The sequence below is a fragment of the Gekko japonicus genome, unplaced genomic scaffold (assembly GCF_001447785.1).
Source record: "Gekko japonicus isolate JY-2015 unplaced genomic scaffold, Gekko_japonicus_V1.1 scaffold677, whole genome shotgun sequence".
In the NCBI taxonomy this organism is placed as follows: Eukaryota; Metazoa; Chordata; class Lepidosauria; order Squamata; family Gekkonidae; genus Gekko; species Gekko japonicus.
This window is the reverse complement of record NW_015159730.1, coordinates 808,427-822,715: the sequence shown is the minus strand read 5'-3', so window position 1 is coordinate 822,715 and position 14,289 is coordinate 808,427. Positions and strand designations below refer to the sequence as shown.

Sequence of the window (14,289 nt, the reverse complement as noted above, 5' to 3'; positions counted from 1 at the left end):
AGGTGTTTAGCAGGTTCCCAGGACTGGTCCTTGGGCCCGCAGCCTTCCCAGTTGACAAGGTATTGGAAGCCGCCCCGATAGAGCCAGGAGTCCAGGATCTGGCATACCTCGTACTCTTCCTCATTGTTGACCAGCACCAGCGGGGGCAGTGGCAGCCAAGCTGGGTCAGGGGGTGTGGCTGGCACCACAAGGGACTGATGAAACACTGGGTGGATCCGGAGGGTAGGAGGCAACTGGAGCCAGAAAGCGACAGGGTTGATTTGTTCCGTTATCAGAAACAGTCCAATAAAGTGGGCATCCAGGTTGTGAGAATGGCCGGTATGCTGGAGATGCTGAGCTGATAGCCAGAGGTGGTCCCTAGGTTTGAGTGGCGGGCCTTCCTGTGGCTTGCAGTTGGCCATAATTTTGTATGCCTCCTTGGCCCACTGTAGTTGTTCCTGGGGCAGGTCCGGGAGGGCGCAGAGTTCTTGCAGATAGGCATCTGCTGCCAGGACGTTTGTGGGTGGCAGGACCAACGGGAAGAACCAGGGCTGGTACCCATAGGTTGTGGCGAATGGCATTAGCAGCATGGATGAGTGCACAGAGCTGTTACAGGCAAACTCGGCCAGAGGCAGCAGAGCGGTCCAGTTGTCCTGCTGGTAGCTGGTGTAGCAGTGGAGGTACTGCTCCAACGTGGCGTTCGTGCGCTCTGTCTTCTGGCCATCCAACTGCAAGTGGTAAGCAGAGGATAGGTGGACCTGGGTGCCCAGGCAGGAGTGAAGGGCCTGCCAGAAACAGGAGGTGAATTCTGAGCCTCTGTCGTAAATCAGGTGGGCTGGAAATCCCTGCAGATAGAAGATATGCTGCAAGAAGAGCTGGGCGGTTTCTTGTACTGTGGGGAGTTTTGGGCATGGGACGAAGTGGGCCATTTTGGTGAAAAGGTCCACAATCACCAGCACAGAACCGCTCCATGTACTGGTCCATCAGGGCCACCTCATTCCACTCCAGGTCTCAGGCCAGGAGCCAGAATTCAGTAGAGTAATGGGCAACAGAGCCCTTCTACTATTTTAGGGCTCGTATTTTCCGATTGGCCACAGCTGCCTCCTGCGGGTTTGCAAAGGTGGTGGACAGGTGGTCAAGGAAGCCAGAGTAGTTGCCCAACGGGGGAGATGGAGCCACGAGCAGGAGGGTGGCCCATTTGGCTGCCTGCCCCTTTAATAAACTGATAATGAAGCAGACCTTTATTTTGTCAGTGGGAAAGTCCCAGGCACACCATTCAATGTACAGCTTGCACTGTGCCAGGAAAGCAGGGAACTCCTCCATGTTTCCACCTAACTTCTCAGGAGGACTCACCGGGCATTTTGGCGGAATGACAGTGGCGGCGGCTTGCTGCTGCACTTGCTGTTGCTGCACCTGAGCAATCACTTGCATGAGTTGTTGCACCTGAATGTGTAAGTCTGCCAGGTCCGCGGAGCCTCCAGCCGCCCCCTCCATCTTGTGGGGTGAGTATGGGGTGGAAGCAAGCTATCACAGGCTGGGCTTGGCTGAGAGGCAGGAGTCAGGTCTGGTCCGAGGTCATTGCCGGGAGAGTCAGAGTGAGGGCCGGATCACGAGTCCAAAAGAGGGGTTGTCCGAAGCAGAGGTCAGGAAGCCAGGAATCCGAGCAAGTGTGGGGGTCCGCAAGCAGAAAACGAATGTGGATGCGAGGTCTGCACAGAGATGACTCGTTGCTTCCATGGAGAGTCCAATCCCGAGTGGGAGCTATATAGACCTCCAACTGTGCCTCTCTTAGCAGCAGCGCTGCTCCTGCTAGTACTTAGGACTCGGCACTCACCTTCCCTGCCAGTGTGCGTCTTGGCAGTGGGTGGCTAAGTCCCTGTGGAGCTGCTCCCTCAGCCGAATCACCTGTGGAGGTGAGTCAGGCGGGCTCCCCAGTTGCACCTGTACCTCATTGGCTGCTGCAGGACCAGGTTTACAGGCTTGGGTGGTGCTGGCGGCATGCTGTCAACTCCCAAGGAGTCAGAGAGGCCAGCTTCTGGCTCTAGCAATGCCAGAGCCTCTGGCTGTACTGCCAACTCAGATGGGGGCCCGGCACAGCCGTCGTTGCCCATGACAAACCACGCCCGGTTCGTGGCGAATTTCAGCTTATAATTCGGTCACTTCCCATCCCTAACCCTGACAACTGCCCAGGTGCTGGGATGAAAGCACAGAAGCTGCAGAGAAGAATGCGGGTGTTAGAAAGGACAGTGTCTTTCATTTCTGCCACAAGGCCCACAGGTCAGAGACGCTTGCTATTTACCTAACCAACAGTCCCTCCAGAGTTCACCTTAGTCACTTTCCTAGAGCAGTGACACTTACTCACAACAACATTTGCCAGTTTCTCCTACTACGGAGATCATTTTAAAGATTACAGTAACTGAATAAAGAAACCTACATCCTTAGGGACAGATGCAGGCATCATGTCTGGTCCGAGCTCAAACTCTTCTCTCTAACATGCTACTTTGCATACTTGCAGCTCAATTTTTGTATGGAAGAGTAATTAATCATGTGAGGCACTAGGCAAGTTCTCATAGACTGGAGTATTTTAGAATGTAGGTGGAAGACAATACAGCCCTACCAGGTGGTAACCCTTGCAGTTGTTTAGAATGGAGGGCCTCCTTTGCCTCCATGGAAGGATCAAAAACTGATCGGACAATTCCCGCCCATACAGGTATGGGTGGGGGGGGGGGGACGCAGAGCCTTTGGTTTCATTTGCTCTGCCTGCCCCTCTACCAGGCAGTCTTCACATTTCAACCAGACCAGCCACCCACCCCTGCTATAGTGCGGCCTTTTGCTGGTCGCCAACTTTGGGGCCGGGTAGGAATTTTTCACCCTCTCTTAGACTGGCCTGGAGAGGGAGTGTTTTTGCCTACCACACTGTATGCTGTGGTTGGATGATTGGCTGATGGTGCCTTTAATTAGGTTTTCCTTTGCAGGAATCCGGCTGATTGGGTTAAGGTGGTGAGCACCAGCAGGCAGACCCCCCCCTTGATGGGGGGTGGGCACGTTTTGCAGGAACCATCCATTTGCAGGAGCCTCGGAGGGAACGCAAACAGGCTGCGATGCCCCTTGTTTTGTGGCTTGTGGTGGCTAGCTCAAGTTTTGCGGCTTGAGGTGACTGGCTTCCTTTCTGGGGGTTATTCGCATGTCTTGCCGCCTGGCAATGGCTATGGTATTATTGGCTTGCGCCAGGGGCTCGGCGACTCACCACTTTCTGGCCACAAAAGGGAGCAGAGTGTAGCCCTTTGCCTCGGCTTATATTTTTAGTTGGCCCTTGCTGAGTTACAGTTCATTCACTTAAAAGTTAAATTAAGTAAAGCTGCCATTTATACCAACACACTTGTGTGTGTCTCTTTATTCTAATTATGGGGCCAATCCTCCCCATCAAAATCTCATTGTACATGGAGAGCTAGCTCACTAGGAAGCAAGTTTACAGTTCTACCATCTCAGTTTTCTAACTTTGCATCTTGCAGGTGTTTTGGCATTGTGTATCCCCCTAACATTCAGCTTTGTTTCTGTAGTCCGAAGCAGTATGAAACCAAAAAGACTGGCTTATGAGATTTCATGAAGACTGGCATTTTCATGTTTCTCTCTATACCCTAAGCTCTAAAACCTTGGCATTAAAAGGAGAAACTAGTTTCTCAAGATACTGAAATGCCAAAACCAGTGCTTTTGTGGCAAACCCTCACAGAAGCAACACACAGCCCTGCCATGCCATGCTAAAAGCCTACATGCAATTATGTTCTTAGCAAAAGACTGTCTAGGTCATCCATTCTCCGTCCCTTTCACATTGGTTGATTTGTGCGTGCTGTCAACAGACTGGAGCTAAGCAACAAAAGACATACCTCCTGCAAACATAGCCTTGTCCTAAATATACGTCTCTTGCTGTTACGTAGGAAGAACTCTAGGGGTAATGAAGCCTCTCTTACACAGCCAGAAGAGGCAGAATTTGGGTAGCACAAAGCAGTTAGGACTTCTGAGCAGAATTTAACCCTCACATACACAGGGATTAACCTAACCCGGATGGCCCAGGCTAGCCCACTCCTCTTGGCAGATCTGGGATGCTAAGCAGGGTGAGCCAGGCCCATAGCTACAGTGGTGCCTCCTGTGGCCCGGCCCCCCAATTTCCTGCCAAGGCCCCACGACTTGGTATGCAGCCCAGCCCCCCTGACTCTCTGGGCAACCCAGAGGACTCCCTGCCGCCACCGCTGCCACTTTCCCTTCCCCACCTGCCAGCAGCCCAGCAGGCCTCTCCTTGCCTTCCCCTGTAGCTGCTGCGGCCACCGGGGATGGGCAGGTGCTGGGGTCAAGGCACCAGAGAGGAGCGGGGCACCAAGGTCCGCAACAGGGGTGGTTCCTCTTCTTCCGTCCTCCTCCTTGGCTGCATTTGGAGTTGGGACAGCGAGGGGGCCAGCTGCTGCTCTATCAGCAGCAGCGGTGAAGAGAAGGTGTGGGCCATGGTGGCAGTGGCGGCTGCTGCTGCTTCCCAGGCCTGTCCCGTCACACAGCAGAGTCAGCAGGCAGGCAAGGAGCGAGTTCCCCTCTGCTTCCTTTCCTTTCCTTCCCTCCCTTTGCACAGTCTGAACTTTCTCCCACACCCCCTCGAAGGAAAAAAAAAACAGTGAGGTATCCATGCTGACCGCCGGGGGGTGGGGCCCCCGGGGGGGGGGGGGGGGGGGGGGAGACTCACACACATTTTGCATGGGAAGAGGCGCTTTGCGCAGCCAGGCCACCCCTTCAGATCCCAGCCCGGTGCCCCGTGTGCAGCATGCCTGTCCCGCTGCCTCTGTGCATCCTTCTGACTCACCTGCTGCTCATGGCCCGCAAGAGCCTCTGCTGCTGCTTCAGCACCTGAGGGCTGGCCTGACTTCTCAGACTGCCTGATGCGGAACCGGGGCTTTCTGGGGCAGGCCTTTCCCCTTCCCTTGGGACCTGATCCTTTTAAGTGAGGATGCTTAAGAGTGAACCGGGGACCTTCTGCATCCAGCTACCATGTGGGAAGACCGGTTGGGGCAGGGGCCAGCCAGTGTGATTTTTAAATTTTTATTTAATTCCCCCCCACACTTATTTAAAGGACCCCCCAATTTTAAAAATCCTGGCTACGGGCCTGGGGTCAGCCCTGGTTAGGACTTGGATGGGAGACCACCAAGGAAGTCCAGGGTCACAACACAGGGGCAAGCAACGGGAAACCACCTCTGAACGGATCTTGCTTTTAAACCCCTACAGAACTGCTAAGTCAGCCGCAACTTGATGGCCCTTTCCACCACCACCATACGCAGGGAAGCATACTAGAGTGGGCCTGGTTGAAAGGTGAAGGATGGAGGAGAGCCCAGGAGAACCCTTGACCCCAGACTTACGTTTCACTGCTGGGTTAGCAGCACTGTGAGAGTGCATTGATAAAGGCATGCCTAGGGAGGAGCACTCAGGAAGTACTCAGCGGCGCAGTGTAAGTTGGTGATAAGCGCTCAAAATGGGAAACGGAGGCAGAGGAATACTGGGAAGCCCTGCCAGAACTTCTGCAGCTTGACAGTTACCGGACGCAAAAGAAATTAGCTAAATGGGTGTCCATTCAGGCACCCGGGGATGCTGCAAGAAAAAGAAGGCGTGACATAGCAGCCGTCCACATCATCCAGTGTGGTGTTGTGGTTAGACTGTCAGGACAGGATCCAGGAGCCCCAGGTTCAAATCCCCACTCTGCCACGGAAGCTTGCTGGGCGCCCACAGGCCAGTCAACACACTCTCAGGCTAACCTACCATACAGGGTTATTGTGAGGACAAAACGGAGAAGAACGATGTAAGCCACTCTGGGACCCCATTGGGGAGAAAGGAAGGTTACGCGTGAAATAAATCAATGAAGTCTCACCATTGACTCAAGGGCTGACATGAGGAAGGTCACAACCATTCGGCTTTCGGAGGAGTCCTCGTCGTGGCTGGATGCTGCCGCCATAGCTGCCTGGGCCATTTTTGCTGCAAAGGAAACAAGGAAAAGGTGGGGCGTGGACAAGAATCAAAATAAGGGGCATCCGTGGATTCAACGCTTTCCTTTTTGCACAGCACAAAATGCAAAGTCAGTAAGTCGGTTCAGGAGACCAGTTCATTACAGAAGGCATTTCTGGAGGCTTTCAGAAGCAATGCGTTTAACTACTGCAGATCTGAGGCCACCAAGCAGGCGCTTGCCAGAGGAGATGTAAGCTTCTTTCCTGACTCCCTTTCCAGTGTTTGCAGGAGCCCTAACTAGGCAAAAAGACATGCGCTAATCCCATCAATCAACCTAAACTGCCCACTTATGCTGAGAAACTACAGAGTGAAACTTACATAGACCAGTCCTTCAACCGGCCTGACCCAGTTTAGTTAACTGTAGTAGTGCAGTCAACTATCTTTCCTGAAGGGCCATTATGAGAGGGCAGTGAAGGGCTGCTAGTAGGTTCCATTGACACACTCGCCAGCTTCTTGTTCTCAAGGTTGGCATGGTTATTTACTGCAGTTTTAGCAGGTAAACATGGCTGGGGGGGGGCTAGTGAGTATAAGGCAGTAATATTTCTTATATTAACACTCAGAGTTATTTTACTGAAATGTACCACATTGCCTGGGCCTGTGTATATTTCCACAGCTCAGGTTAGATTAATATTAAAATGACAGGTATTGTTATCAAAAGAGCAGGTTCAAAGCTTAAAGTAAAGCAAACTTCTCACAGCACAGGATGAAAGCTCCCATTTCTCTGCATTAACAGAGCTATGATGCTATTTGTCCTCTGTGCCTTTTTTCCTACTTCACTCAAACCCAGTGAGAGTCTCTCCTCCTGTTCCCTCCCTAAAAAATGCATATCTCTTGCTTCAAGTTCACAAACGTGGATGGACACATCTGCATGCAGCTTGTTCAAATCTGGCAGCATGAACATGCCCAAATCCCCAAAGGCAAGAAGCCAGAACTTATTTCTTCCCTCAACCATTGATGTGTTACTTCATGCAAACTTAAAATTCGAACAGGTGTATTAAGAGTAAGCACTTCCATGACAATACACTTCTTTTACCATACAATGCTTCACTAGCAAATAAACGAAGATGTGAAAAAGAATTGCGCTACAAGCTCCTCCTGGCAAGAGCGTCCTACCGAAAATTATTTCCAGGGCTGCAGGGAAAAGTCACAGGCTTTAGGTGGCTAACAGCAAACATTATTTTTTTAAAAAAAACCATAATCAGCTATATGCAGCACCATATGAAACTCAAAAGCTAGTCTTTGTAGTATTTGCAAAACTGTACAATGTTAGGACCAGGTTTTCAGCTGGCTCCGTAGAGCTGGAAAACGCCTGCCCTCACAGAACCAATATCACCTCCCACAAGGATAGGCCTCACCCTCTGGACTGCACAGAGAGTTTGTGTGAAGACAGATTCAGGCCATTTCTTTTCACGCTACTATGTGGACTTGTTCTTCAGGCCCCAGCTTAAAAGTTTTTTGATACTCCGTGTCAAACAGCGCCACTAAAAATCAGATAGCATTAATGCAAAAGGGCTGCAGGCTGCACTTGACACATATATGATTACTGCAAATGACTACAGCACGCAAACTTACTGTAGTTTATGGTAGCTTTCTAACCATGGATTTCTTTAATGAAGACACTGCCCCTGCCTCCGCCAGTAAATCTAAACATGGCCATCGAATGAAGCATGCGCCCCATGGGTCATTTTCTGCAGCCCACTTTCTGCTTGGTCTCTCAGAAGGTTCCTGTTGCAAAGGTTACTTCCCACCTGCCCTTTTGTACACACACAACCTGCCCTTCATTTATGGGCCATTTCTCCCTTGTCCACAGTCAATTCTTACTACCTTATTTAACAATGGGGTGAACCATACCCACATGCAGAGAAAAGATTCACAACCCCACTTCTCTGTTTCTGGGATCCTAGTAAGCTCACAACCCATGTCTGGGAAATGCTAACCCATCCCTACACACAAACATCTATGATACAGAAGCTAGCTACCCTTTCTCCAGCAGACACTATTCCATGCCCCCCACCCATATGAGAACTACTCCCAAGTCTTATACTTTATTTTCAACAGCCAATGAAAAACCAGTTTGTCATACCTATTCTCTGCATTATAAGAATTCTGCACAGCTAAAATGGAACCTGAAACAGAAAAATGCATAGCTGAAATGTGATCATTTTGTGTGAGCAAGATGAGCTTGAGGCACTGTTCCTACAGATTTGGGACCAGTCCAAACAGTATAACACAAAGTGCTATATACATTCTCGCCCAACACAGAACAGGTACGCAACATCTAATCCCCACATAATGGAAAGGAAGGGAAGGCGAGAGAAAGAGCATCTTGCTCAGAAGACGACAGTCTTGTTTACTGACATGTTTAATCTTTTGAAGTTTTGTTTCTTGCCGCTCCTCTGCAGAACACCTCTTTTAAAAGCCTTTCCTAGTCAGTTTCACTCACAGCCCAACCCTATAATGTTCTCTTAAAAATGACTCCAGTGAAGCTTACACCCATGTATGCTCATACTTTACCCTTCGATCCCTAAAAGTGTCAGGCAAGGCAAAAGGAGCAAGTATGATTCCTGCTTTTCAGTGGGCAAGTTTGATGTGCGTTGAGGATCTCCAAAGCCACCAAGGACATTTTGCTTGGGGACTGGGGCAGGAACTGGAAGTAATTTCAGCAGATATTGCCCAACAGGTACCCCTGACACTAGCACAACCGCTAACCACAACACACTTGGCAAATGAGCATCTGCAGGACACTGAAATCACACTTCCCAGCCTCTCAAAATAATCTGAGTGGCTAGTGGCGGGGGGGGGGGGGGGGGGGGGGGCGTGATGACACCACTGCAACAGATGAGCAAGCAGGACAGATTTCAGCTGGATCCCCTGCAGCAACTTAATACACTTAAGTCCTTGAAATCCAGCCACTTCCTTGCAGGCAAACCTAGCAATTAATACACACCAAACTCATTTCATTTTGCTACAAACAGCCTTTCCCCAAGGAACAATCTCTCTGTGGAATTGGCTTGTTCTGGATCTCTCCACAGCTCTAACTTCAAAAACACTCTTAAGATGCAATGCTGCCAAGGCAATGCTTTCAAAAGGTAGGGGTTCTTTGTCAGCATTTATTTAGCACAGGTTTAGAGGACACTGGGCTGGGATCAAGCAGCTCTGGACTGAACCATCTCTTCAGTTTATAATAGCCATGGCTGGTGCCCAAGGACAAGTCATATTTTGTGGCAATAAATAAACTCAGGGGGGGAAATCATAATTTTTCTTGCAATATAATAAAATTATTTCAATACAAAAACCTTAGATTTTGCTATAAACTGAGTGAGCCTTGTTCCAAGTAGAAAAGATTCCATGGAAACAGCCTCAATGATTAGATACCCATAAATCTTCACTGAGTTTGATCTTTGATTCAATGATATGGCATCCCAGACTGATTTGTTGTTTGAAGGAATCATAGGACTCAATGTATATTTTGTTTCTTTGTATTTCACTTATTCTTTTTTTTTAATTATAGCTTTTGTAGTCTGCCTTCCTATAGAAGACTTACCGTCTCTCAAGGATACCCCTCCTGGTGAATTACTGGATGCAATTTGATAGGACAGATCTCCTCTGTAGCAAAAAGTACTAACACCTGAAGATCTGACACTTTAGAAAACAGCAATCGTTGTTGTGGGTGGACTCTGAACAAATCAAGATTCCAAAAATCACTACATGAAACGTTTTACTACAAAAAAATTCTAGTAAATTTTAAGGATCAGCATAGATTAAAGATGTGAAGGACTGGGGGAGGGGGGGGGATCATGGGGGGAAAACCCAGGCTTCCTAGGACTTTTCCCCCCAGAACTTTTTCCAAGAGAAAATTAGGACATTTTGCAGAGTGTTAAAAACGGCTCATTTGATTCCCCCCCCCCATTTTGCAATGGGTGACGTGCTTTTTAAAATCAAGTTTTACTAATTCAAAAAGTCTGATGACTTTTTCCCATTGGAAAAATTGGGAAATGTGGAGAGATTAAAAAAAAATCCCATGAAACAGATTTTTCTCTTTTTAAATGAGTGAAATGTACTAACATAGCACATGGTGCAGAAGTTTGCAATTCTCTCATGCTTCAGTATTGAGTATATTTGCAATTCTGCTTGTAGAAAACTACAGCATTTATATTTTTAAATTGCATAAATGCGCTAACTAATATAACTTTATATTCTAAGTTATATAAATGATGCATTTTAGGTTTCACAGTAGATTTAGGTTTGACAGTAAAGTAAGTCTTGCATAGATTTCAGGTTTTCCCAAAATTTTCAGGATTTTTCCCATGAAAAAACCCACATTTTGTCCATGTCTTCAAGCTTTCTGGAAATCTTACATCTCTAGTACAGACAGGGGACCAAAAAAGTAAAGTAGCTGATGAAAAACATCACAGGAATGAAGAGGAAAGAAGTTTTTAAAGGCCCATCACCACAGAGAAATAAAACAAAGAGGCTACAGGAATCACATTACAGGCCATTCATCCATCAATAACTGGAAACAAATAGTGGGGTACAGACAATGAGCAAGCAAAGGGGAGGATATGGACAAGAAGAGTGAGTGGACTCTTCCCCCACCCCAGTTATGCATAAGAAACAGTTGAAAACATCAGGGTTAAGAAGACAGTGATTAGTTATTTCCTGAAGCCAAGAGAAACAGATCCTTCCCACCCTATGCCAAGGAATCAGGGCAGGTAATTTCTTCTACCCTCAAGGTATAGATAAATAATATATTACAGTCCTAATTATCCATCTGAAGGAGGCAGGAAACACCGATGACCTTTAATGATGTCAAATCTGCACACACAGGGCTGAAAAATCTATTTCATACACCTGAGCTCCCAGCATCAAAATCCTAGGCTCTTAGCAATAAAGTTGAGATTCAAGAGACACAGTGAGTTTCCCAGTTGATAAGGGATTAGATCCCAGGCGGAGTCTCAGTAACAAACGGCAATGCTCTATTCACTACACCAAACTGGCTATCTGGGAAGAGGGAAAGGAGAGATTTCACCTTCTGAAGACGGCACTTTGGGAGGATTTAGAAAACAAGCAAAAAAGAGCAAGGAATTCTGGATGGCAACCTACCCATTCTGGAATGGGCAGTCAATGATGCAGGGATTAGCTACCCCTATCACTGCAAAAATAAGGAAGTGCTTATTCAAAATATGCTCCCTTCCCTCAGCATAGATTCTCTCAGTACTGACTGGGCAGGGGGTGGGATCATCAGTCAAAGGCTCCTATTAAATCCTGGGGGTGGGAGAAGAGAACGAAAACCTTAAGGAGTCATCCCCCCTCCCCACAAGACTCCCTGCACAATTGAGCTGGAAATAAGGGTTATTGTGCACCTCAGGAGCTCAGCTATAAATGAAGCCCTTTGCCCTGCTAAAAGACAGAAAGAACATATGGTCATACTCTTCGGCAAGAAATGCTTTTTAAGGGGTACAGATGACTTCCCTGGTTGACTTTCCAACAGGGAAGTGTGGCTGGAAAAATCTAAGGAAAAGGAGAGGGAACAGGCAGTATGAAAAGTATCCAAGCACATACGGGGTGAGAACACAACTTCCAAAAGAGAAAGCAAGTTGCAGAAAGACACCACCTGAAGTAGACAGGAATGTGTAACCTACTTCTTCCCAACAAGGTGAACAGGAACTTTCAGGAAATACAATTTAGTAGCAAGGCATGTGTCCATATTTTCCATAACAAAGGCATAACGGAAGATACACCTAGATATCTTTTATTAGCAGGGGTTAGAGGAGACAGTTGGGGGGGGGGGGATCCTCCCCCTGTGCCGAAGTGTGTGGTAGTGCTGGTGGATGGCGAGAAATGAATTAAAGGTTCCAAAGAGATCTCATTTGAGGGAAGAAAAACAAAAGTGTATTACATCCCCATCTTTTTTTTTTTTAAAGGGAGGGGGAGAATAACAGACTAAACTCACACTTCAATTGCACACACTGATGAACACAGTGGGACTTTTGTGTAAACGTGCATATATTTATTTACCACATGCATACACCACCTTTCCACCAATGCACTGAAACTGATTTACAACAAAAATAATTGTTTATGATCTCATTAGGATCAAAAACAAACAGGGAAGTGACTTTATGTGTTCCGTCCAGGAAAAGGATGAAAGAGAAGATATTTTCCATCCAATCCCATTGCAGGAAGTGGAAAAGGGGAGGGGAGAAACAGTGCACAGCATTCATCAAATCAACAGATCCCATTAAAATTCCTTTAGAAATCGAAGAACTATACAATTTTAGAAATCGCAGCCATGTAAGAAATGTGCCACGAGAAAAGTTTGTGGCAGTGGGAGGGAGGGAGATCTTTTCTTCATTCCTTCCAGAAGCAGACTTTAATTTGAAAACTATCATTGAGGTGGAGAGAAAAGAAGAGCAGCCTTCCAACAGATGATTACTGGGGGGAGAAGCTTTCTTTGGACACACTGATGGGTAAGGGGTCAGAGAGAAAAACAAACCCTGTTAACTGACAAAAATAGGACAAGATAGACACATCAATGAGATTCACACAAACAGAGGAGAAAATTCACTAAGATCCCCATGGGTGGAAGAATAAACTTTATAGGGCCAGTAACAACCTCAAACACCACCCGAATGGAAAACCGACTCAAGCAGTCCAATCCTCCCTTTCCCCCAAATCTGGGAATGGTGCGATACGTCTATGCAGGGAGGAAGAATAACGAACAGTGATCATTTTTACCAATGATAATATTTAGTGAGAACTTGGGACGAAAATAACCAGCGAAGACGTTACCAACAATAACACATTTCGACTTCCCCGCACAGACACACTCTATTCCCAATTTTGGGAGGGGGAGCGGGAGACTTCCTTTAGCTGCTGTGCCTAAGAGGGAAGCCCGGCCCTTGGCTAAGATTAATAGCCAGAAGAGTGTTACCAGGCAGAGGGATATTCTCCCCCACCCCCCGCAGGAAAACCCAGCCAAAGACCTTTTACATCAGGTGCGATCGACCCCGAATTTAACATTTTTTAAAAAAATACATATGTTTACATTTCTTTTTCCAAGTCGACCCACTGGGGGGGTGGGGGGTGGACAGGTGGGTGGGATGAAGCTCTGTCCGTCTAGATTACGGGGAGGGGATTAATTCACCCAGAGCCTCTCCAACAACCCCCCCCCTCTCTCTTTTTTCTAAGCATACCGACTGAAGGAGTCCTATTTTCTTCCCCCTCCCGCGCCTAGATTAGAGAAACGGTATCAGAGAAAATGAAATATCCATCGAGAGAATCGTAGGCAAGAAAATAATACATTTCAGCCGCTCCAACCCGCGCCCCCCCCCCATTTTCCCCTCAGGAAGGGCACAGCTGAGAGGGCCCTTCCTTTTTCTTTCCTCCCCCCCCCCCCCCCCCCGCGTCTGTGTCTTGGGAGCCGCCATGGGTCTGTGTCTATGGGAGGGGGGTCTCCCCAACTCCCCCCCCTCCCCCACTCACTCGTTGCTTCGGCGTCGCGCTTTCTATGAGGGGGGAGGAGAGCCGTCCCCGTCCCTCCACTTCGGCCGCCCACGAGGCAGACCCGACCCGGCTTGGCTTCGTTCTCGAATTATTATTACTTATTATACCTATCTCGATTATTGCTTCCCTCTTTATTTATTTATTTTTGGGCCTTCCCCCTCCCTCAAGTCTCGGGGCGGCGCGCGGGCCCTTCGCTCAACGGCTCACCCTGAACCCAGAACCGGGGAGGGAGGGGGGACCCGCTGAGCGAGAAGAGTGCCTTCTCTCTCTTTTTTCCCCCTTTCGCGCTCTGCGCATGCTCGGCCGACAGTGGAACCGCCGGGCAATGTAGTTCGCCTCGAGAGGGTCGGGACGCTGAGGGCAAGCGTCCGACGAGGAGGGGAACTACGACTCCCAGGAATCCCCGCGTGGCGGAATGAGCATGGGAGAGAGGAAAAAAGAGCTACGCTGGCCTCTTTCTTAGGACCAGAAAGAGAGTTGGGCGGGGGGGGGGAAAAAAGGGGGGGGGGGGGGAGATAAAAATGGCTGTGGGAAGGGGAGACAGAGCAGGCCTGCAAGAGGCCTCCGCAGCTCCGTGCACTGGGAGGGGAGGAGTCCCGGAGGAGAAAACAGGACGGGGAAATGGGTGCATCGCAATCACATGCAGACATATCTCCAGGATCTGCGTGTTATTAAAGACCTAAAGAGGGAGGACAAAACAAACAAACTGGATCCCTTTTGTGTGTGTGTGTGTCTGTGTGTGCGCGCGCGTGCAAAAGCACTGCCACA

General features: G+C 48.5%; 1 protein-coding gene across 1 annotated transcript in view; it reads right to left on the bottom strand.

Annotated features, from left to right (window-relative positions):
• GTF2I (general transcription factor IIi) overlaps positions 1–13,790 on the bottom strand; it is a gene marked incomplete at its 3' end in the record, with an annotated part of 79,004 nt that extends 65,214 nt beyond the window's left edge. Inside the window, 3 exon segments of the mRNA XM_015428060.1 lie at positions 5,882–5,985; positions 8,099–8,141; positions 13,501–13,790. Of these exon segments, the coding sequence (XP_015283546.1) occupies positions 5,882–5,985; positions 8,099–8,111 (117 nt within the window).
• Between the last annotated feature and the right edge of the window lie 499 nt (positions 13,791–14,289).